The sequence below is a fragment of the Cynocephalus volans genome, chromosome X, assembly GCF_027409185.1.
Source record: "Cynocephalus volans isolate mCynVol1 chromosome X, mCynVol1.pri, whole genome shotgun sequence".
Lineage (NCBI taxonomy): Eukaryota > Metazoa > Chordata > Mammalia > Dermoptera > Cynocephalidae > Cynocephalus > Cynocephalus volans.
In genome coordinates, this window is record NC_084478.1 from 79,654,820 (window position 1) to 79,680,266 (window position 25,447).

The 25,447-nt window shown below is 36.8% G+C and overlaps 1 protein-coding gene across 1 annotated transcript in view; it reads right to left on the reverse strand.

Annotated features, from left to right (window-relative positions):
- TEX11 (testis expressed 11) overlaps positions 1–25,447 on the reverse strand; it is a 323,127-nt gene that overhangs the window by 51,933 nt on the left and 245,747 nt on the right. Inside the window, exons 20-24 of the mRNA XM_063084664.1 lie at positions 24,283–24,323; positions 22,930–23,016; positions 21,431–21,501; positions 12,861–12,977; positions 12,068–12,140 (exon numbers count right to left, since the gene is read on the reverse strand). Coding sequence (XP_062940734.1) covers positions 12,068–12,140; positions 12,861–12,977; positions 21,431–21,501; positions 22,930–23,016; positions 24,283–24,323 — 389 coding nt within the window. The remainder of the gene's footprint in view (positions 1–12,067; positions 12,141–12,860; positions 12,978–21,430; positions 21,502–22,929; positions 23,017–24,282; positions 24,324–25,447) is intronic.

Consider the following 25,447-nt stretch of genomic DNA (forward strand, 5'->3'; position numbering starts at 1 on the left):
TAACAAGTCAGAATGATTTTTTTCTAAATTTATTTTTTGTTTGGTTCATTAAAAAGTTCAAACACAGATAAAAGAAAAAAGAATTCAAACGCAGAGATAAATAGTAAAAGTCCCCCAAACTCACTAATCCCTGTCCCAAGAGGCAGCAAATGTTAAGTTGTGTATCTCTCTAAGACATTAAATATTTTATATATATATATATGTTATTTTATTCATTCATGCATTAACCAAATATCTATTATATGCTAGGCATTGGATATACAAAGGTACGCAAAAGCAGACAGAGAATCTCTATTCACGGGACTTACAGTCTAGTGTATATGTGTATACACACACATATATGTTTTAAAAATAAAAATAGAATCAGAAAAAGCCAGCAAAAGTACAACACTCAATGTGAGGGGCACACCTTGAGGCACAAAACCTTTATCTACAGTAACAAGAAAGGAGTTTATAGGCTAGTGAAGGGAACTTGTCTGGACTCAGTTTGGTTTCAAGAAGCAGAAAAGAGAAAGGGCTGAAGATCAAGCAACCCGGTCAGTAAGGCAATGGGGAAAAAAAGTCTTTGTTATGACAAGCCCTACAGCTGCCTATATCCACTGGTTGGGAAAATGCACAACAACGCTAGATCATAAATTAAAATTTCTGCTAGCCTGGATCATGGTCCTAACCTTCTCTCCACATGTACCTTCTGCAAATGACTGATCTAAAGAAAAGTTACTGCAATTAAAGATGTTATCAAACAAAACAAAAAACTCCAGCACAGTAAATATACAATATTCTACATGAAAATGGGATGAAAGGAGTAGGAAAAAAAAATGGCAGATGGAGAATTCTCTTCAGAGAAATGTTGCCATAAAGCAGATGAAAATCATGATCAAACATGTCAGCATGAATCCTATAATATTAATTAAGTAATTATCTCTGTAAAATAAGAATATAAAGCAGGGTTGCAAAGAGCTCAGGTAAAAGACAACAAAAGGAAATGAAATATGAGCTATTTCAGAGATAAAGAAAGAAATGGAAAGAAAAAATAAAACCATCACAGAAATAAAGGGAAAACTGGGAGTAGCAAAAGGGAGAACAGACACCATCGAATAAAACAGTAAGAGTTGGTTAGAGCTCGGTGTTGATAACACCAACGTCAAGGGTTCAGATCCCTGTATGGGCCAGCCACACCCCCCCAACCCCCCCAAATCCAGTAAGAGATATAGAAAACAAGAAGAGGGCTGGGCAGTTAGCTTAGTTGGTTAGAGCATGGTGTTATAATGCCAAGGTTAAGGGATCAGATCCCCATCCCAGCCAGCAACCAAAAAAACAAAAACAAAAGATGACAAAAAGAGATAAGGAAGCAAAATTAAATGAAAATTAAAATTGGCTGTAACATCTTTCTGGTTTCCTAATCAATTAATGAGTTAAATAAAATCTTTGACAGGTGTTTATTTTATAGTCATAGGAGAGTCATATTTATATCTTAAAATTATTGACTGAGATGCTCAATGGATACACTTACAGAACCAGGTAAATTGTGCTGCTGGAGAAATGCAAGTCACAAACTGCTTAAACTCATCCTTTCTTGGCTCCCAGATTGAATCCCAAGTGGCAATATAACTCTGCTGAATCTGTTTTCTTTTTCTTTTCTATTGAGTTTATGTTTTGTTTTAGTTTGTGTATAACCGATAAGTTATTCTCCCTCTGTAGCAGCAGTGACTGGGAATTATGGCCTAACCATTTGGTGATCTGTGTAATTGAATTAATGGATTATCTAGTCTCTGATGGGCAAGAAACAACAGAGAATTTAATTTATCTTCTTTTGTTGTTCTGTTTGTCCATTTTGAAATTCATCAATAATTTCATGCCCACAGGGAAAGAGAACAGCACTTTGATATCTGGACAGGTGAGTTTCTGAGTTTACTCTTCACCCATAGCTGAAAATGTAGATGTCAATTTGTAAGGTAGTATTAACAAATTAGATTATAAAGTCTCCTAAATTAAAGGAGCTCTATTCTAATTGGTTTATAGACATAAATAAGGACTTATATGTATTCTTAAAATTCCAAGAAAAAAGAAGTTGAATTTCTAATACTAAAATGTGCTAAACTAAAAATATTCTTACAAAAAATTCTGCTAACTCAGAAACATTTTAAGAATCCAAAATTAAAGTAATTCTTGGCAAATGAGATTAGTTTAATATTTTTCTTCAAAAGAGCTATGACTTTTTTTGGTGATCTATTTGTGTAAAGAATAAAACAAGCATACATTTTATTTTACATGGGTATGTCTTTCCTAAATATATATAGGTTTACAGATGAAGTAAGATAATATTACTCATATATAATATTTAAGATTATGAAAAATGTAAATTTGTGTTCAACTAAAATTGAATCCTTATTCTGACAAATTTTTTATTTCAGCAGTAACTATGTTTTGTGGTATGTTAGATTTAAGACAATTTCAAAGATACTTAGTTAACTTAAAACATTGGACTGATTTTAAATTGAGTTAATGGATAATCATTGGATACTTACAAAATTTTAAGTGAAATAGAATACTTAAACATTGATTACTTAAGCATTGTTTTCAATTTATATACTGTTGCTTATTTTTATATTCTATAGAGAGGCAATACCTGGTTCATGTTAATAGGTGTATTTATTTTCCTCTGTAAAAGGGATGGGTGTGGACATAGAAAATTGCGCTACATGTATTCACGAGCTCTGCTAGTCTGCTATAATGCTTGCAGGTGAGAGATGGTTACCAATTGCACCCCTCAAATTTTCTCTTTGAAACAGAAATTATTTTGATTAAAAGTTACAATTAAAACAAGTGGTAGAGATTATATTATGAGTAGCAGTGATAAGTGGGTATGTGTTTCTGTTTTTAAAGGACAAAGTAGTTTGTTCCTAAGGCAAGTGGTTATCAAGCGTTCTGAGGACTTCCATGGAGGTTTTTACTGATTGACTTGGTTTGAGATAAATCTGCTGTGTGTTAATGTCAATTTTAATAAAAACAGTTTTATTTTTTAAATTAATGACAAGATTGTTTCACATTTGTGCAAAGCTCCTTAATACTCCCAATTTAAGAGAAATAGCTAGATTCTCCTATCTGCTTCTGAATTCAGTCTATCACAATACCACACATCATGTACTTTCTGGAAAACTACATGTCTTAGTATTATTATGAAAATAGTTTTGACCTGGCAGATCTTCCGAAAGGTTGTCAGTTTGTTCCAAAAAAGCATAATGAAATAAACTTGGGAAGTGTATTTTACTTGCCCTGGTTTAAACCTGACTTTACAATAAAGCTATGTACTACGTTAAAATTGTAGCAAAGTTGTTTCAACTTTGATCGGCTTGCTTCCTTAGTTTACTGATTAATACCTTCACCTACAATACAAAAGATTATTCTTTATCTTTTGTGTAATCTACCTAGATAGAAGATACTGTGTTTTACCAGAATAATTTTCTAAGCTTTATTCATGGCAAACAAAGAACAAAGGTTCCTCACTATCAAAGAGCCAAAGTTCTTTAGCATTGCATTTACTCCTATGTTTATTTTTAAATGATTGTCACTTTGTTTAGACAGGTATCCAAGTACTGTTTCTTAGGCACCCATGAGCCTATATTAATCAAGTGCCCAATCTGCCTCTAACAACTTTTTGATTTTGCCTTCCCCACATTGCATTCCAAATATAAAAGAGATAAAAATAAAACTTTCACTGTATCTTTTAAACCTAAAATTATCTTTAAGATTTCCAAAAGGACACCTGAAAAATTGCAAAGATTTATTCTTTCTTCTCATAAAGAATTGTTAGAAGTAATTAGGTTAGTTTGATGGGTTACTGTTGCAAGAGTTGCATGAGAAGAGTCCCAGCCTTTTCTATGTTAAATTTTTATGTTAAATTTTTTTATGTTAACTTTTAAAACATTATTAATATAAAATTTCCAGATATTATATACTTTATAGGCAGTTCCTAGAGATTTTTCACTGTCCTCCCTATCCTCAAGAGAAACACTAAACACTCTTATAAACCACTTTTAATAATGGACAGAATACTTAGAGGATCAACAAGGAAACAAAGGATGTGAACACTATAAACCAACTAGACCTAACATGCAGATTTAGAACACTCCACTCAACAACAGAATACACATTCTTTTCAGGTGCTCATGGAACACTCTCCAAAGATAGATTGTCCACAAAACAAGTCTCAACAAATTTAAAATGACTGAAATCTTACAAACTATATTCTCTGACCACAATGGAATGAAGCTAAAAATCAGAAAGAAGACTGGAAAATTTGCAAACATGTGGATTTTAAACAACACACTCTTAAACAACCAGTGGATAAAAAAAAAAATCACAATGTAAATTAGAAAATACCTGGAGATGAATGAAAATGAAAACAACATACCAAAACTTATGAGATAAAGCAAAAGTAGTGCTCAGAGGGAAATTTATAGTTATAAATGCCTACACTAAAGAAGAGGAAAAATCTCAAATCAATAATCTAACTTTAAACCCTGAGTAACTAGAAAAAGAAAAGCAAACTAAACCCAAAGCTAGCAGAAGAAAGGAAATAATAAAGATTAGAGTAGAGATAAGTAAAATAGAAAAACAATAGAATTAATGAAACTAAGAGTTGGTTCTTCAAAGACATGAAAAAAATTGTCAGTCCTTTAGCTAGACTGACAAAATAAAAGAGAAGATTCATTACTAGAAGACACATTACTCATTATTTTTATAGAAATAAAAAGGATTATAATGGATGACTATGAACTATTGTATGCCAACAAATTAGATAACCTAGATGAGAGGAGAAATTCCTAGAAGCACACAAATTACTAAACTGACTTTAGAAGAATAGAAAACCTCAATAGACCCATAACAAGTACAGAGGTTGAATTGGTAATCCAAAACTCCCCAATAAACAAAAGTCCAGGACCAGATGGCTTCATTGGTGAATTATACCAAACATGTAAAGAAGAATGAACAGCAGTCCCTTCTCAAACTCTTTAAAAAAACTGAAGAGGAGGAACTGCTTCCTAACTTATTCTTTGAAGCTAGCATTACCCTGGTACCAAAGCTGGATAAAGACATGATGGGAAAAGAAAATTACAAACCAATGTACTCTATGAATATAGATTCAAAAGTCCACAACAAAATACTAGCAAACCAAATCCTTCAGCATATTAGGCTGGCTGGTTAACTCAGTTGGTTAGAGCACAGCCTTCTAACACCAAGGTCATGGGTTTGGATCCTCATACCAGCCAGCTGCCAAAAAAAAAAAAAAAAAAAAAATCCTTGAGCATATTAAAGGATAATACCACTATGACCAAATATGATTTATCCCAAGAATGTAAGGGTGGTTCAACATAAGCAAATCAATCAATGTAACATACCACACTAATAGAAAAAGGAAAAAAACCCCACATGATCATCTCCATTGAGGCAGAAAAGTCATTTGATAAAATTCAAGGTATTTCCATGATTAAAAACACCTGGAAAACTAGGAATAGAAGGGAATACCCTCAACCTAATAGAGTATATTAAAAAAAAAAACCCACAGTTAACATCATACTCACTAGTGAAAGACTGAAAGTTTTACCCCCAAGATCAGGAAGAAGACAAGGGGGCCCCCTTTCACTACTGCTATTCAACATTGTATTGGAAGTTTTAGCCAGAGAAATTAGGCAAGAAAAAGAAATAAAAAGCATCCAAATTGGAAAGGAAGAAGTAAAACTATCACTGTTTACAGATGACATGATACTATATATAGAAAATCTGAAAGAAACCAGGAGAAAACTATGAATTTAGCAAAGTTGCAGGTACAAGATCAACATGCAAAAATCAGTTGTGTTTCTATATGCCAACAATGAACAATCCCCCCCAAATTAAGAAATCTATTCCATCCAATACAATAGCATCCAAAAGAATAAAATACCTAGGAATAAATTTAGCCAAGGAGGTGAAAGATCTGAACACTGATAATTATAAAACACTGATGAAAGAAATTAAAGAAGATCTACATAAATGAAAAGACATCCCATGATCACAGACTGGAAGACTTAATATTTTTAAGATGTCAGCACTACCTTAAGCAATCCCTATCAAAATTCCAAAAGCCTTTTTTTTTTGGCAGAAATGAAAAGCCAATCCTCAAATTCATATGGAAATTGTAAGAGGTCCCAAAGAAGCCAAAACAATCTTGAAAAAGAACAAAGTTGGAGGACTAACACTCTCTATTTCAAAAGTTTACTACAAAGCTACAGTAATCAGAACAGTGTGATACTGCCATACAGATAGATGTAATAGACCAATGGAATAGAATTGAGAGTCCAGAAATAATCCTGTGCATCTATGACCAACTGATTTCAACAACATGTCAAGATTGTTAAGTGGGGGAAAGAACAGTTTCTTCAACAAATGTTGCTAGGGCAAATAGATTTCCACATGCAAAAGAACTGAAGTTGGATGCCTACCACACCATGAGTACAAAAATTAACTGAAAATGGATCGATGACCTAAACATAACAACTAAAACCATAAAACTCTTAGAAGAAAACATAGGAGTGAATCTCCATGACCTTGGATTTGGCAATGGATTCTTAGATATGACACCAAAAGCTTGTGAAACAAAAGAAAAAGTAGATAAACTGAACTGCATCAAAATTAAAAACTTTTGTGCATCAAAGAACATTATGAAGAAAGTAAAAACACAACATACAGAATAGGAAAAAATATTTGCAAATCATATACCTGATAAGGGTTTAATATACAGAATATATGAAGAAATCCTACAATTCAACAAAAAGACAAACAACCCAATTTTAAAAATGGGCAAAGGACTTGAATTTAGTTGATGCTGCTTCTGTAAACTAAATTAAAATATTTAAAGATGATGTGGGGCTGGCCAGTTAGCTCGGGTTGGTTAGAGTGCAGTGTTGACAACAAGGGTTCAAGGGTTCAAATCCCCATACCAGCCAGCCACCAAAAAAAAAGGATATGATTCTCACTGACCTCCTTCCCACGAGACCCCCTCCTCCTGAATTCAGAAACTCTTACTAATTCTCCCTACTTTTCACTGCAATATAGTTATTTGCATTGGCTCTGTAAAAATCTGTCCTTTTCACCAGAATATAATTGTACAAATTGATTGTGCAACCATGGTGTTTTAGTCCATTTCCATTGCTTGTAACAAAATACTTGGAACTGAGTGATTTATAAAGAAAATGAAATTTATTGCTTACAGTTTCTAAGACTGTCAAGGCAAAAGTCCATCTGGTGGTGGTGACAGTGACCCAGGGGTCTCACATTGCAAGATGGTGGAAGCAGAGAGAGCAGAGAGAGAGAAAAACAGACCCCTCTTCTTTTAAAGCCCTCAGAACCATGCCCCTGACCACCATTTTTTTTTTTTTTTTTTTTTTTTTTTTGTCGTTTTTTCGTGACCGGCACTCAGCCAGTGAGTGCACCGGTCAGTCCTATATAGGATCCGAACCCGCGGCGGGAGCGTCGCCACGCTGCCAGCGCAGCACTCTACCAAGTGCGCCATGGGCTCGGCCCCTGACCACCATTTTTAATCCATTCACTACTGCACAGTCCTACAATCCAATCACCACTTCAAGGCTCCACCTTTCAATTACCATAATAGGATTTCCCACCCTCTTAACAGTGACAGTGGGGGCTAAGTTTCTAATACATAAAACGTAGGGTACACAATTCAAGCTTCAATGAGTTTTGGGGGAACATAATTCAATCCACTACGCATGGCCTTACCTAGACAGTATCATATTTGAAATGATACTCACTTCATCAGGTATGATAAGCTACTTTTAAGGGATAAGGTTGCCTTACCTCAACTTTATGGAGCAAATGCCTACAAGCTCTCTCAGGGAATTGTCCTGGTACCTGACTTACAGGACCCTAGTCTTCAAAGTAGTAGGAAATTCACATTCTGGCAGGCCAGGAACCTTAGCAAATTTGGGGGACCTTGAGATAAGATGACTTTCTCCAAATTTATAAGTGCAAGTGAAATCCAGTATAGAAAACTTCTTGGACTGGTTACATAGCTTTGGAATACCATATGATAACAGGCTTTTAGAAGTCCAGTTTGAGATTCCCTATAAGAATGTCTAGACATAAGTTAAATCTGTGGCTTTAGCAGTTGTTTGATACTATATAGCTCTAGATTTGCAAACTAAATTCAAGGAAGCTTATTTGATTAATTAATACTCTTGCTGTACTGATGTAAATAATCAGGGCAAACCTAATGAAACTAGCCTGTTTCACGATCAAGAATACTATTTCTCTGAGATTATTACGATCATGGCGGAAGGTGGTGGATGGGAGACTATTCAAGAAAAATTGTAAAAGACTTTGAAACAGGAAAAAAAAATTACTGTGTCTTGTCTAGTGTACCCTTCTTCAGTTTTATCTCTACCTGAATTGTCTTTGAGCCATTTTTCAACTCAATAAGTTGTAGGAAACTGTTAGTAATGTAAATCATTCTTGTTCACAGAAATGCAAGTGAATTGTGTTCCATGGAGAAAAAACTGATCATTTTTCTATGGATATTGACCAGTTTTGCACCTACTTGTAAATTTATTTCAGCATTCTTAATTGCCCATACATGGGTATGTATGGGTGTGTGTGTGTGTGTTTCTCTTTTTGAACCAGGCAGAACATTGTACTAGTTCCCTTGTGAATTAATGAGAGTTCAATAAAATCCTTGATATGTGTTCAAAAAAATAAAAACAGAAATGAAAACTTTAAAAATAGAGATGTGCGGGCCGAGCCTGTGGCGCACTCGGGAGAGTGCAGCGCTGGGAGCGCGGCGACGCTCCCGCCACGGGTTCGGATCCTATATAGGACTGGCTGAGTGCTGGTCACGAAAAAGACACACACACACAAAAAAAAATAGAGATGTAGAAGAAAAAATAATAGATGTAGAAGATTTACAAAGGAGATCCAAAACATGCAGAGTCCCCAAAGAAGAAAATAAAAATAATGGAATAATAACAAATGCTTTAAAAACATTAATTTTAGGGCTGGGCAGTTATCTCAGTTGGTTAGAGTGCAGCCTTATAAACCTCATGGTTTCAGATCCCCATACATGCCAGCCACCAAAAACAAAAAACAAAAACATTAATTGTAGAAAATTTTCTAGAAATAGAGAAATACTTGAATCTACATGTTAAAAAAGCATACTATGTTCCAGAAAAAACTAACAGAGAATATTCAACACTTAGTCATTTCCTAGTACAGTCTGTTCTGCTACCACTTTTTCTTTTTAATTAATAGATTTTATTTTTAAAAACAGTTTTAGGTTCACAGCAAAACTGAGTGGAAAATACGGAGAGTTCTCACATACTTCTCCCCTCCCATACACACAGCCTCCCCCACCATCAACATCACGCATTGGTTTGGCACATCAGTTACAACTGATGAACCAACAATGCCACATCACTTTCAACCAAAGCCCATAGTTTTCAAGAGGGTTCACTCTATGTGTGTGTACATTTGATGGCTTTTGACATATGTGTAATGACATGTGTCTAACATATAATATCATACAGAATATTTTCCCTGCCCTAAAAATTCCCTGTGCCTAACCTATGCATCCTACCCTCCCTCCCCCCTCAAGCCTCTGGCCATACAGAATATTTTTACTGTGTCCACAGTTTTGCTTTTTCCAGAATGTCATATAGTTGGAATCATTCAGCTTTTGTGAACTGGCTTCTTTCACTTATTAATGTGCATTTAAGGTTCCTCCATGTCTTTTTGTAACTTGATAGCTTGTGTCTTTTTAACACCGAATAATAATTGTTTGAATGTACCACATTTTATTTATCCAATGACCTACTAAAGGACACCTTGGTTGCTTCAAAGTTTTGGCAATTATGAATAAAACTGCTATAAACCTCCATGTGCAGGTTTTGCTGTGGTCATAAGTTTTCAGCTCCTTTGGGAGTGTGATTGTTGGATCGTGTGGTAAGACTATGTTTAGTTACATAAGAAACCACCAAACTGTCTTTCAAAGTGGCTGTAACATTTTGCATTCCCACCAGCAATGAATGAAAGTTCCTGTTGCTCTGTATCCTAACCAGCATTTGATGTCATGAGTGTTTTGGATTTTGGCCATTCTAATAGGTATGTAGTGATATCTCATTATGGTTTTAATTTGAAATTCCCTAATGATTATATATACATACACACATGATTTCTTCTTTCTGGGAACACAATTACTGTACACGTACACACACACACACACACACACACACACACCCCTAGACTATATAGATACGCAGATATATTTCTATATCTCTACATATTTATATGTATAATCTTGCTGTTTATATACGAGGGTACTTCCAAAAGTTCAGGAAAAATGGAATTAAAAGATAATATAAATCCTTCCATGAACTTTTTGAAGTACCCTCGTACATACACATATACCTAGACTATATATATAGATAGTTAGATAGAGAGGGATCTATCATCTCTTTCCCTATTGTCTAGTTATGTTCCTAGAAAGAAGAAACTGATTTTTTTGGTGGACAGCTAGCATTCTGACATACTTTTGTTAATAAAAGACATTGAGGCTATGAATTTTGCTCTCAGTGCTGCCATAGCACTTTACAGTCTGGTATGCTGTATTTCAATTGTCATTATTTTCTAGATATTCTGTAGTTTTGTTTTTTTAAAATGCCCAGGTGGTAGGGTTTGTTCTTCTGATTCCATTATTAATTTCTAGCTTTTGGATTGTAATCATACAATGTTGTCTGCTTTATTAACATGTCTTGGAATTTATTCAGGTCTTTCTTGTCATCAATTTTGTAAATATTCATTTTTTTTTAATACATTGTTTTTTGGGTTTTTTTTCTTTTCCTTTTTTTTTGGTGGCTAGCTGGTATGGGGATCTGAACCCTTGACCTTGGTGTTATAGCACTGTGGTCAAACCAAGTGAGCCAACTGGCCTGGCAAATACTCTTTTGTTTGTTTGTTTTTGGCAGATGGCTGGCATGGAGATCTGAACCCTTGATCTTGGTGTTATAACATGGTGCTCTAACCAACTGAGCTAACTGGCTAGCCTCCAATTTTGTAAATATTCAAAAGGCACATGAAAGAAGATGTTTTTCTGTTCTCAGGATACAGAGTATATTTTCAGGCTAGAGTATATTTCCATTAAATCTTCTATAGTAAGTATGTTATTTAGGTCTTCTCCATTTTTACTTTTTCTTGTTTTTATTCATTTAAATGGTTGTCATACAATGAGAGGTAAATTAAATTTTATGTGTTTATGTTCTTCCTTATAATTCCTATAATTTGATACCAAAATCTAACGAAATATTGCACATTCACAAAAAGAAAACAACAGACCAATAATTTCTGAAGGCTAGAAAACAGAATTCATCAACATATTAAATAACACATCATGACCAAACTTTAGGAAATCTATCATAATTCAATATATTAATAGTTCAAAAGAAAAATATGTTATCTGCATAGAGCATGAAAAGGCATGTCATTCAATTCAACATCCATTGATTTAAAAAAATTCTAAGCAGGAACAGACGAACACACTACAAAAATGTCTATCTAAACCTAACAGCCAATACCATCTTCAATGAGGAAACAGTATCAAGCTATTATTAAACTTTAAAAGGTTTACTACTTTTTTGATAATTTCCTAACAAAATAAGAGCAATACCTGATACGTCACTTGTGGTTTGGAAGACTGCATAGCCTACATTTAGTCAGAGGTAAAACCTGATTGAATTAGACATTAAATCTAGTGATCTAAGAGCACTAATGTTATGTTGAACAATAATGAAATATTTAATATTATATTTTCATATAAAGCAGAGTGAAAAATATTCTAACTTCAAGCAGTGTGTTATGGAGTCAAAATACTGACATGCAGTGGGGAAAAATCAGTCATTAAAGAATCATTTGACTGGTTATCAAGTACTGCAGTGGCACAAATTTCTGGTGACAAAAGACTTGGTTATTCAGATTCTAAACTCCGTTCACAACTGTGTTACCAAATTTCTAGTTCCCACTGTACCTGTTTGTTTTAGGAGATTCCAGATGTTCTTGCATTTATGGATCTGCTCAAGTGCACGATTCAGCAAATTGGTCTATTTGGCAACAATGCAATAGGATAATTAGTCTCAACAAAAAGAACTTTAAGCAAATTAATATAATCTCATATCATTTTCATTAAAAACATTTAAAAATAAAATGATAGTTTAAACTGAACATTTAAAAAAATTATATGGAAATATTAGCCTAAAAAAATTAGCTTGTATTTGCACTTTCCCTTATTGTCCCAGGAAAATGAGGATTAAATAGAAGAGCATGAGCACTATCAACTTCTTTAATAACCTAGAACAGAAGAAAAGCACTTTTAGAATGGTAGTGTGAGGAGCTCCATGGGCCCTCTCCCCCACAAAACAACCATAACTGGTGAAAATTATAAAATACAATCATGTGAAGGCTCAAGTAATTGCCTGAGGGCATACATTTATTTCAGGAAATCCGCTAAGTCTCAGTAAAAACAAAGATCGCAACCCTCGGCAGGGTGCAGTCCACACCACGCTCAACCAGTGAGCGCACCGGCCATCCCTATATAGGATCCGAACCCGGGGATAGTCAATCTTCTTAAAAGAAGATTTGGCCAAGCCAAATGTAACCTTTGCTTAGAAAGGAATCAGCCATTACAAACTTTTGAAATCAAGATGCTGCTGAAATGGAGGAAAGAATTCTCTAAAGAGAATCAAAAAGAATTGTATCAGGGAAGGCAAACAACCCAAATATTGCACTGAACTCTTGTCTTTTCTTTAAAGGTTGCACATTACCCGTTCAAAGATTGTTGAAGCTTTTCTCCCTTGCTCTAGATCAACTGCAGCTGCCATAAGTAAACATGTTTTCTGCACAATCAGAATTACTTGATTGGAAGGACAAAACTGGGACAGCTGGTAAGAAATAACCAGAACATGAATGAATAGTGAGAATTCTTCCAGGTGAACACAAACAATCAGAATGAAAATCAGCAACATCCTGTCTGAATGAGAAAATTCAGTTGGAAAAGCACGTCACCATAAAAATGATATAGACTATAACACTGATTTACGGTTTTAATTTTATATTACTTTTCATTGTTTTTAGCACCTTCCTAGAGATAAAAAGCTTCATTTCTTAACAGTTTTCCTATCTTTCCCAGTGACAAGTACTGTCATTTGCCCCTGTACTTCTATATAGTGATTTACTTCTTAGTTTATGCTATAATTTCTAAGTGATTTTTTCCTCTGGCAAATAGATTTCTCTTTTGTATTGAGTAGAGTTGAAATTAGTACATATATTGTCATGGCTGAAAGAGACAATGTCAAATCTTGACAGGCATTATGCATAATCTCATCATTAAACCTTGTCCTCTCCTTTTAGAAAACAAACCCAGCTTTGTACTATAGTAAAATTCTAAGCTGGCCTGTTAGCTCAGTTGGTTAGAGCACAGCCTATAACACCAAGGTCACAGGTTCAGATCCCGTACTGGACAGCTGCCAAAAAATACAGTAAAACTCTAGGCCACTTCAATTCTTACATGCCAATGCTACAACTGCTATCACAAATGCCAAAATTAAAACTAATTTATTTCACCTAATTAAAATGGCAATTATACCTAAACTAGCAAAGACTATTTCTTAATCTCTCCAAACATTTAGTGATCATAATCATCACCATCACTGAATTAACAGCATTTCAAGATACACAATTTCTTTAGGTCTCAGGTTACTCTTATGTGAGATGAGGGAGTTTTGCTAGATTATCTGTACAGTCCTTTCTAGGTCTAAAATTCTTGACATTTAATTGATATCAACATTATCACACTGTGTTCTCCTGAATGTGTTTGGGGGATATTACTTAGCCCTTCCCCTGTTATTCCTCCGTCAATACTTGGTGCATTGGTGTCTTACCTTTACACTGGAGGCTAAAGACTATTTTAAAATGCTTATAGGGCTGGCCAGTTAGCTCAGTTGGTTAGAGTGCAACCTTATAACACTAAATCACAGGTTTGGCTCCCTGTACCAGCCAGCCACCAAAAATTAAATAAATAAAATGCTCATAATCGAATAACAAGTCACAAATTCTTACACACAGAATCTGCTCTAGGAAAAGTTATAAAGGAGGCCCAAGCTTATCTCCCTTTTCAGCTCCTGCTGTCCCCAGATACTTATTCTATACTACTCCTATAGGACCTTATTCTAGTAACCCTTCTTAATATGTTGATAACTGACAACTGCTTAGAGTATTCCCCTACCAAAGATACTTACATTTTAGTACAGGAGTCTAGGAGACTGAAATCCCTTCATAGGCAAAGGAATAAGTTTCTAATGGTAGAACTTTAGGCGCCATTATGAGTATCTGTGATATTTTGGTTTAGGGAGAATCTGCCCCGAATTTTTACTTTATACCCTACAGGGAACAAATTCTCCTCAGGTTATTCCTGCTTAGACATATATTAAAAGTTCCTAGATTAAAAGCCAATCCCACCCTATACTTAGCCCTTTACTATAGTCATAGTGGTCATATCCTTGTTGTGATTCATACATAAGATACTAATTAGAAGAGACTTACCTTATTTATTTATTTTTTCTTTAATTTTATTTTCTCGATATACATTGTGGCTGATTATTGCTCCCCATCACCAAAACCTCCCTCCCTTCTCCCTCCCCCCCTCCCCCCAAACAATGTCCTTTCTGTTTGCTTGTCGTATCAACTTCAAGTAATTGTGGTTGTTATATCTTCTCGCCCCCCCCGGTATTCTGTGTGTGTGTGTGTGTGTGTGTGTGTGTGTGAATTTATATATTAATTTTTAGCTCCCACCAATAAGTGAGAACATGTGGTATTTCTCTTTCTATGCCTGACTTGTTTCACTTAATATAATTCTCTCGAGGTCCATCCATGTTGTTGCAAATGGCAGTATTTCATTTGTTTTTATAGCTGAGTAGTATTCCATTGTGTAGATGTACCACATTTTCCATATCCACTCATCTGATGATGGACATTTGGGTTGGTTCCAACTCTTGGCTATTGTAAAGAGTGCTGCAATGAACATTGGGGAACAGGTATACCTTCAACTGGATGATTTCCATTCCTCTGGGTATATTCCCAACAGTGGGATAGCTGGGTCATAAGGTAGATCTATCTGCAGTTGTTTGAGGAACCTCCATACCATTTTCCATAGAGGCTGCACTATTTTGCAGTCCCACCAACAATGTTTGAGAGTTCCTTTTTCTCCGCAACCTCGCCAGCATTTATCGTTCAGAGTCTTTTGGATTTTAGCCATCCTAACTGGGGTTAGGTGGTATCTCAGTGTGGTTTTGATTTGCATTTCCCGGATGCTGAGTGATGTTGAGCATTTTTTCATATGTCTGTTGGCCATTTGTATATCTTCCTTAGAGAAATGCCTACTTAGCTCTTTTGCCCATTTTTTAATTGGGTTGCTTGTTTTCTTCTTGTAAAGTTGTTTGAGTTCCTTGTATATTCTGGATATTAATCCTTTGTCAGATGTATATTTTGCAAATATTTTCTCCCACTCTGTTGGTTGTCTTTTAACTCTGTTAATTGTTTCTTTTGCTGTGCAGAAGCTTTTTAGTTTGATATAATCCCATTTGTTTATTTTTCCTTTGGTTGCCCGTGCTTTTGGGGTCGTGTTCATGAAGTCTGTGTCCAGTCCTATTTCCTGAAGTGTTTCTCCTATGTTTTCTTTAAGAAGTCTTATTGTTTCAGGGTGTATATTTAAATCCTTAATCCATTTTGAGTTGATTTTAGTATACGGTGAGAGGTATGGATCTAGTTTCATTCTCCTGCATATGGATATCCAGTTATCCCAGCACCATTTGCTGAAGAGGCAGTCCCTTCCCCAGTGAATAGGCTTGGTGCCTTTGTCAAAGATCAGATGGCAGTAAGTGTGTGGGTTGATTTCTGGATTCTCTATTCTATTCCATTGATCAGTGTGTCTGTTTTTATGCCAGTACCATACTGTTTTGGTTATTATAGCTTTGTAGTATAGCTTAAAGTCAGGTAGTGTTATGCCTCCAGCTTTATTTTTTTTGCTCAGCATTGCTTTGGCTATGCGTGGTCTTTTATTGTTCCATATAAATGACTGGATAGTTTTTTTCCATTTCTGAGAAAAATGTCTTTGGAATTTTGATGGGGATTGCATTGAATTTGTATATCACTTTGGGTAGTATGGACATTTTCACTATGTTGATTCTTCCAATCCAAGAGCATGGTATATCTTTCCATCTTATTGTATCCTCTCTAATTTCTCTCAGCAGTGGTTTGTAGTTCTCATTATAGAGATTTTTCACCTCCTTGGTTAACTCAATTCCTAAGTATTTTATTTTTTTGGTGGCTATTGTAAATGGGCAGGCTTTCTTGATTTCTCGTTCTGCATGTTCACTATTGGAGAAAAGAAATGCTACTGATTTTTGTGTGTTGATTTTGTATCCTGCTGCTGTGCTGAAATCATTTATCAATTCCACCAGTTTTTTTGTAGAAGTTTTAGGCTGTTCGATATGTAGGATCATGTCATCTTCAAACAGGGACAGTTTGACTTCATCTTTTCCAATCTGGATGCCCTTTATTTCCTTCTCTTTTCTGATTGCTCTGGCTAGTACTTCCAACACTATGTTGAATAGGAGTGGTGAGAGTGGGCATCCTTGTCTAGTTCCTGTTCTTAAAGGAAAAGCTTTCAGCTTTTGCCCATTCAGGATGATATTGGCAGTGGGTTTGGCATATATGGCTTTCATTATGTTGAGATACTTTCCCTCTATACCTAACTTATAGAGGGTCTTTTTCATGAATGAGTGCTGAACTTTATCAAATGCTTTTTCAGCATCTATAGAGATGATCATATGGTCCTTGTGTTTGACTTTATTAATATGGTGTATCACATTTATTGATTTGCGTATGTTGAACCAACCTTGCATCCCTGGGATGAATCCCACTTGATCGTGATGAATAATTTTTCGTATGTGTTGCTGTATTCTGTTTGCTAGTATTTTAGTGAGGATTTTTGCATCTATATTCATCAAGGATATCGGCCTGTAGTTTTCTTTTTTGGTTATATCTTTACCTGGTTTTGGTATCAGGATGATGTTTGCTTCATAGAATGAGTTTGGGAGATTTGCGTCCGTTTCAATCTTTTGGAATAGTTTGTAAAGAATTGGTGTCCATTCCTCTTTGAATGTTTGGTAAAATTCTGCTGTGAATCCATCTGGTCCTGGGCTTTTCTTTGTCGGGAGTCTTCTGATAACAGCTTCAATCTCCTTTATTGTTATTGGTCTGTTCAAATTTTCTACGTCTTCATGGTTCAGTTTTGGGAGCTTGTGTGTGTCCAGAAATTTATCCATTTCCTCCAGATTTTCAAATTTGTTGGCGTATAGTTGTTTATACTAGTCTCGAATGATTCCTTGTATTTCAGATGAATCAGTTGTAATATCACCTTTTTCATTTCTAATTTTTGTTATTTGAGTCTTCTCTCTTCTTTTTTTTGTTAGCCATGCTAATGGTTTGTCAATTTTATTTATCTTTTCAAAAAACCAACTTTTTGATTCGTTGATCTTTTGAATTGTTTTTTGGTTTTCAATTTCATTTAGTTCTGCTCTGATCTTAATGATTTCTTTCCGTCTGCTAACTTTAGGTTTGGATTGTTCTTGTTTTTCTAGTTCTTTAAGGTGAAGTGTTAGGTTGTTCACTTGCCATCTTTCTATTCTTCTGAAGTGAGCGTTTAATGCAATAAATTTCCCCCTCAATACTGCTTTTGCAGTATCCCACAGGTTTTGGTATGATGTATCATTGTTTTCATTAGTTTCAATAAATTTTTTGATTTCCTGCTTGATTTCTTCTTGGACCCATATGTCATTAAGTAGAATGCTGTTTAATTTCCATGTGTTTGTATAGTTTCCAGAGTTTCATTTGTTATTAATTTCTAGTTTTAATCCATTGTGGTCTGAGAAAATACATGGGATAATTCCAATTTTTTTGAATTTATTGAGACTTGATTTGTGACCTAATATGTGATCTATCCTGGAGAATGATCCATGTGCTGATGAGAAGAATGAATATTCTGAGGCTGTTGGATGGAATGTTCTGTAGATATCTGCCAATTCCAATTGGTCTAGAGTCTTGTTTAGATCTTGTGTTTCTCTACTCATTCTTTGCCTAGATGATCTGTCTAATATTGACAGTGTGGTGTTCAGGTCCCCTGCTATTATGGTATTAGTGTCTATTTCCTTCCTTAGGTGTAATAGTGTTTGTTTTATAAATCTGGCTGCTCCAACATTGGGTGCGTACATATTTATGATTGTTATGTCTTCTTGATGGATCAGTCCTTTTATCATTAAGTAGTGTCCCTCATTGTCTCTTTTTATGGTTTTTAGTTTAAAGTCTATTTTGTCAGATATAAGAATAGCTACTCCAGCTCGTTTTTCTTTTCTGTTTGCATGGTAAATCTTTTTCCATCCTTTCACTCTTAGTCTGTGTGAATTTTTATGGGTGAGGTTGGTCTCTTGTAGGCAGCATATAGTTGGGTCCTCCTTTTTGATCCAGTCAGCCAGTCTGTGTCTTTTGATTGGGGAATTTAAGCCTTTTACATTAAGAGTTGTTATTGAAAGGTGTTGATTTATTCCTAGCATTTTGTTGGTTGTTTGGTTGTCTTAGGTGTCTTTTGTTCCTTGCTTTCTGATTTACTGTTTGGTTTCTGTGTTTGTTGGTTCCTTAGGTTGTAGATAGCGTTTTTGTTTGCTTGTTTTCTCTTCATGGATGCCATTTTTATTATACTAGTGGGTATTGATTTTTCTTGGGTTTTTATGGCAGTGGTAGTTATTTTTCAGGAACCAAACCCAGTACTCCCTTGAGGATTTCTTGTAAGGGTGGTCATGTGGTAGTGAACTCCCGCAGTTTTTGTTTGTCTGAGAAATATACTATTTGCCCTTCATTTCGGAAGGATAGCCTTGCAGGGTAAAGTATTCTTGGCTGGCAATCTTTGTCTTTTAGTATTTTGAAAATATCATCCCATTCCTTTCTAGCTTTTAGGGTTTGTGATGAGAAGTCTGATGTTAGCCTGATTGGGGCTCCCTTATAGGTGATTTGACGCTTCTCTCTTGCAGCTTTTAAGATTCTCTCTTTGTCTCTGAGTTTTGCCAATTTGACTATGACATGTCTTGGAGAAGGCCTTTTTGGGTTGAATACATTTGGAGATCGTTGAGCTTCCTGGATCTGAAGATCTGTGACTTTTCCTATACCTGGGAAGTTTTCTGCCACTATTTTTTTGAATATGTTTTCAGTGGAATCTCCATTTTCCTCCCCTTCTGGAATACCCATGACTCGGATATTTGAGCCCTTAAGGTTGTCTGATATCTCTCTCAGATTTTCTTCTATGTCCTTGATTCTTTTTTCTATCTTTTTGTCTGCTTGTGTTATTTCAAACAGCCCATCTTCAAGTTCAGAGGTTCTCTCTTCAACTTTGACAAGCCTGCTGGTTAAACTCTCCGTTGTGTTTTTTATTTCGCTGAATAACTTCTTCAGTTCAGCAAGTTCTGCTACATTTTTTTTCAGGACATTGATTTCCTTGTACATTTCCTCTTTCAGATCCTGTATACTTTTCCTCATTTCATCATGATGTCTAGCTGAGTTTTCTTGTATCTCATTCAGTTTCCTTAGAATTATCACTCGAAATTCCTTATCAGTCATTTCAAGGGCTTCTTGTTCTATAGGATCTAGAGTTTGAGATTTATTAACTTTTGGTGGTGTACTTTCTTGATTTTTTGTATTTCTGGTATCTTTTTTTTTGATGTTTATTCATTGTGGCAGGGGGTTTCACAGTCCACCGGTTTGAGACTAATGAATAACAAGGATGTTGCTGTGGTTGCCAATTTCGTATGGCTACCTCCGTGGCTGCTCAGTTGGCCTCTAGTGCCTTGTGTGTGTGGTTGCCTCGGGTCTTGGGCTTCTCCGGGGAGCCACCTTTCTGGTCAGCTTGGACTCTGCTGGGCTGGTGGATCACGTACCACAGGGTGTGTGATCGGTGTTGAGCTTTCACTTCCTGTGCAGGACTTCTCCCTGTTCCGTGTGCTCTGGCCCAGGCTGTCGGATCGTGCAGTGGCGACCCCACAGGGTGTGTGGTTTCTGTCGAGTCTCCGCCTCCCTGGCCGCACGTCTCCCCACTCTGTGCGCACTGTGCTGGGCTGGGGCGTGTCTTCTGCAACCCTCGTCTATCAGCTGGGCCTTCAAGACCCTGCTCGGCACTGCCTCGCCCAGGAAGTCTACCAGGTTTCTGCTAGGCACAGACGACCGGTCTCTCTGGGTGCCTTTGTAGCACTGTGTAGATCTTTCTCGGGACTTGTTCACCTTTGTATCCCCCCGGTATAAACTGAGTCTAGCGCCCGCCTGCAGCCAGCTCTCCAGCAGGTTCAAGCGGACCTGGGAACTCTCCTACCACACTATTCCCAACCAGAAATTCGTTAGGCTTTTTTTCCGTACTGGTGGCCGCAGAGATGGTATCTGCCTCCCAGTAATAGGAAGTTTACCGGGGGCCGGAGTCCAGGGTGCAGTGGAGTGACAGTCGGCCCGCCCGTACTTCCTTGCCCTCCCAATACTGGCTGGGGACGCCCCACGCCACCAGCCCCGCCAGAGAACCGTGGAGGGAGTGGGAGGGGAGGCCGGCCCGCAGGCTCTGGAAAGCCCTGCGCCGGGCCAAGCAAGTGGGAAGGCTCAGTGGCGGTCAGCCGGGTGGAGCTGCCCGGACCTGGGAAAATGGAGGCAGCCCCAGGCCGGTGAGTGGCCTGGTGATGCAGGCAGGAGCCGGGTGGGCGTCTGCCACCCACAGGACTGGTCCAGGGGTCACTCACAGGGTTGTGCCAGGTCGGGTGCTCACTCTCTGTCTCTGGTTTGTTGCCTTTCCTGTTCTTGGCCGCTGCCGCCTCGGGCTGTTCAGTCGCGGCGCGGCTCGGGCGCTCCCAGGAATCTTCTTTAATGCCGGCCTGAAACCTCGAATCCTGAATAGGGCAGCTGGCCGCCTTCAGCGCGGCCCCGGCCTCCGGGATCCTGGCTGCATCCACAGCAGCCCTGGCTCCGTGTTCCCTGTTTTGCGACTCGCTTTTGCAGCTAAGAAACAGTTCTTTTCCTGCTCCACACTTCAAAGCTGTTGCCTATAATTGAGGCAGCCTCTCCTGCCGAGGGCAAATTGGCGGTCACCCCCCACGACCGGCCACCAGCAGTGGTCCTCCCTTAAGAGATGGCAAGAGGAAGGTCCACAAGTTTCCCAGCTGCCTGAGGCCCAGTGGTCACCTTTTCCACCTCAGCTACTCCGCGCCAGCCGCCGCAGCCACCGCCATCTTGTCCGGAAAAAGAACAGACTTACCTTATAAGAAAGTATGAAAAACTCTCTCATTGTCACTGGGTCTTTGTTAGATTGCACAGCCAAGTTCCAAGCTGAAAATTAACATGAAGTAATATAATTATAAAAATCTACTGTTTAGTCTGTATCATTATAATCTCTGCTACTCACATCTTTAATATTAGTATACTAGTAAGAGGTTTCTCAAGGGTTAAAAAATTACTTTAGGTTTGTGGAGAAAATCTTGCCAGATAAATTTAGAGACTCCGATCACTTCCAATATTCGATTCTAGGCCAATGACCAATGAAGGTACTGCTGGATTTTTTTAAAAATTGGGGACATATAACAAGAATTTTTAATTGGCACAATTCCAAAAATGAGGATCACCAAGGAGTTCACCAACTAGCAGTGGTGAAATGAAGTTAAAATTCAGCAATGAACAGGGTACACTAGAATCAAAGGTTGAGGGAAACTGCTAGAAAGAGTTACATCTTCCAAAGGGTAGTGGACGCCCTCATTAGGCAACATTCAGCATGATCTTCATCTTGAAAAACCAAAATTAAAATGCAGTAAAAGGAGTAAGAAAACACCTTTTCAAACTTTCGAAAGATCAAAGTCATTAAACATTGCTATAGTTTAAATGTTTGTAATTTTCCATTATTTCCATAAGTTTCCTAGATGCCAGATTGCTGCATTTATTCCCTTTTTCCTAGGTTAGAGCCCCAGGAACCCCCATAAAACAGGAAGAGGTTCATATAGAACCAGTCCACTTTGTGAAATAGCTGCTTAATTTAATTGCTCTTGCTTATTTATAACTGTAGTAACTGCCTCCACAATTTTTATCATTTTTTTAAAAAATTTGAACCTATGTAAAGTAAATTACACAACTCATAATTGTACAGTTTGATGAATTTTCCCAAAGTAAACATATCCATTTATCTAGCACCCAGATCAAGAAAGATCTTGATCACTATCAGAAACCCAGAAGCTCCCCCTACCTTCAAGTCCAAACCCCCTTCAAAGTACCACTGTCTTCACTTCTAACACACCATAAATTAGTTTTGCCTGTTTTCTTTCTTTTTTTTTCTACTATGTATAAATGGATGCATGCAGTACATACTCTTTAATGTCTGGCTTCTTTTGCTCAGCATTATATTGTTGCATATAGTTTATTTTTGGTGAATCACATTTAGAGATAAATTAGGCCTTCTAGCCCATGGAGCATGACCTTGGGCACTTGCAGTTACAATTCATCATTTTATTCTTACACACATTTTATAGAAAAGGAAGAAAACTAATATTCATTGAGTACTCACTATGTACCAGGTACACACAGTTTCATTTAAAACCTTAATAACCATATGAAGTACATATAATTGTTTCCATTTTATAAATAATGAAACAGATTAAGCAAGTTATCCCTGTATCCATAGTTACAAATGAAAGAGCTAGAATTTGAAACCACATCTGTCTGATTCCACCACCCCACAATGCTTTCCATAGCCAAAGAATTTTCTTTTACCCATTTTTCTAAACCAATGAGCTTCATTACTCCTTGCATCCAAAGTCGAGTTTTCTCCATCAAAAGGCTGAGCAAGTTTCAGGAGTGCTGCATAAAACAGGAAAATTTGATACTGAGATCTTTTACCTTATACTCTAGCCAAGTTGTTAATCCTGCTTTAAAAACAATCACACATGAATTTGAACTTAGAAAGTTTTTTGTGTGTATGTGTGCATGGGTACATACCAAAAGTAATTAAAATGTCAAAAAGCATTACCAAGCTCCAAGAAGCTCCAAACTCAAACTTTGGGGAACAAACACATCTTTGGAGAGATTTATAATTTTAATTAGTGCAATCATTCACCACCTGAGTTAGAAAGATATGATTTACAACTAAGGAAATAAAGAATAGGAACAATAGTTAAAAAAACTGAAATGGAGATTGAAAATTGGAAGAGTATCAATATGCTGCCATAATATTTACTGAGCTCCCACAGTAAGCACAGTACAGAACCAGAATATACCATCATCATGAGAAAGCATTTATTACATACCCCACGCCCTTCTCAGAAATAAGAATGCCAACCAGCAAAGTTTTTCTCTTTTGAAAAGCTTTGGCTTATAAACCACTTTGCTATGTTTACCACCCTGTTGACAGGTATTTTAGGTATAAAATTAAACTAATGTAATAGATTTTCTAAGATATGGACATTTTGATGTGTTTTGGACATAAGGAAAAAGGTACATGGCCAGTAGAAATGGGAAGACCTGTTAGGCAAAAGGGACACCATGTAAGAAAGCATGGAGATGGAAAAAGGAATGTGATGTAGCTAGGATATTAGCTTGAATAAAGTGGACAGGGAGAAAATATTAGTAGATAAGGGAAATGACACAGACTTGGGTAGAGAGATGGACAGCTTCAAAATAAGAGAGTAAACAATCTGAATTTGATTCAAAGTATATGAAAAACCAGCAGGGTTCAGAGCATTTTTATTTTTCTTGATCCTTTTTCCCCTGTTCAATTCCTAGGTTAGGATCAAGTGGCAATTAGAAGGAAAAGAAGAAAGGAAGGATGAATGGACAGATGGAAAGAAGTAAAGAAGGAAGGAAGGAAGAAAAGAAGGGGAATGTCCTTAAAACAAATTGGAATAAAAACAGAGCTGAAATCACATTTGGAGATGAATGCTAGTGATGACAAACTTCTCTCTGCTTGTGGATGAAGAAACCAAAATAGACTCCTGTGGCAAACATTAATAAAAAGCATGAAGCTTAACTCAAACATAAGGTTGGAGTCAATGTGCTCAATGCACTTGGAGAATTCAATGGAGGAGAGTGGCAAGATGAAGGGCTGAAAATAACCATGTAGATATTTACCTATCTTCAAACAAGTCACAAGTCTGTCCATTTCTTTCTTTCTGAAAAATAAAGAAAAGAATGTTTTCCAACTGTTCCAAAGCTTTATTATAGAAAAGAACTAAAAAGAGACACTATTTGTGCCTGAGAGCTAGGCCTAGAAAATGCAAAATTGTAGTTTGTTGTTCAAGGCTCCAATTTATCATTTCAACACTCTTTCCCCCACTATAGGATACAGTTACTCATCCCCAGTGCCCTCATAGTTTTTCCTTCTTCTACTTCTATAACTACTTTCAGCAAAGGACTGGTAAGGTTTTATACTACAGGGTTATAGAATCTAAGAACAGGTAGTAACCTCTGTGATTTATAAGCTTTTTTTTTTTTTTTTTTTGAAAAGGAGTAATTAGAACTTTTGTTTCAAATAAAATTGTATCAAAGTCTAACATACAAGAAAAGATAAAAGCTGCTCTGGTTGAACAAGGGGGAGGTAGAGGCCTGGAGCCTTACCTTCCTGGAAATCCCTGAGGCAGTGCCATAAAATTTCCAGGATTCTGAGAAATGCAATTTTAAAAACCACTTCTACAGTACAGACCTCTCATTTTATAGATTTCGAGGAAACAAACCTGGTGATGGGGGATGATCTATCTAAGGTCATTCAGTTAGTGACAATGTCAAGACTCTTGTTCCTCTGTTAAGCTTCTTAAAGGGGTATATAAATTTTAAGAGGACTTCTGGTTTCCAGTTCTGAGTGTAAGGAGCTTGGAAGTCACCACTCTGTCCTAACAAGTAAAAAGCTTAACAGACAGAAAGAATCAACAACTCTTCTTGGATCCATAAGAGAGGTAAGGAAAAAGGGCAAACTACTGACCCAAAGATTGGAGGAACAGAGAGGTGAATACAGGGAATCACAGCTTACTGGAGTAGAGACTCAAGAATAGAAACCACCACGGAAACCAGTGTTAGAGCAGGAAAACCTGAATGCTGCTTGGATGGACCAAAAGAAGTGCCCGCTGGTCCAGCAACATTAAAGGGCTCCAGGACCAGCTGGTTAGCTCAGTTGGTTAGAGCAGGGTGCTGATAACACCAAGGTCCAGGGTTCAATCCCTGTACTGGCCAGCCACCAAAAAAATAAATAAATAAATAAATAAATGGCTCCAAATCTCCTGGGGCAATCGTTAAGCAGATT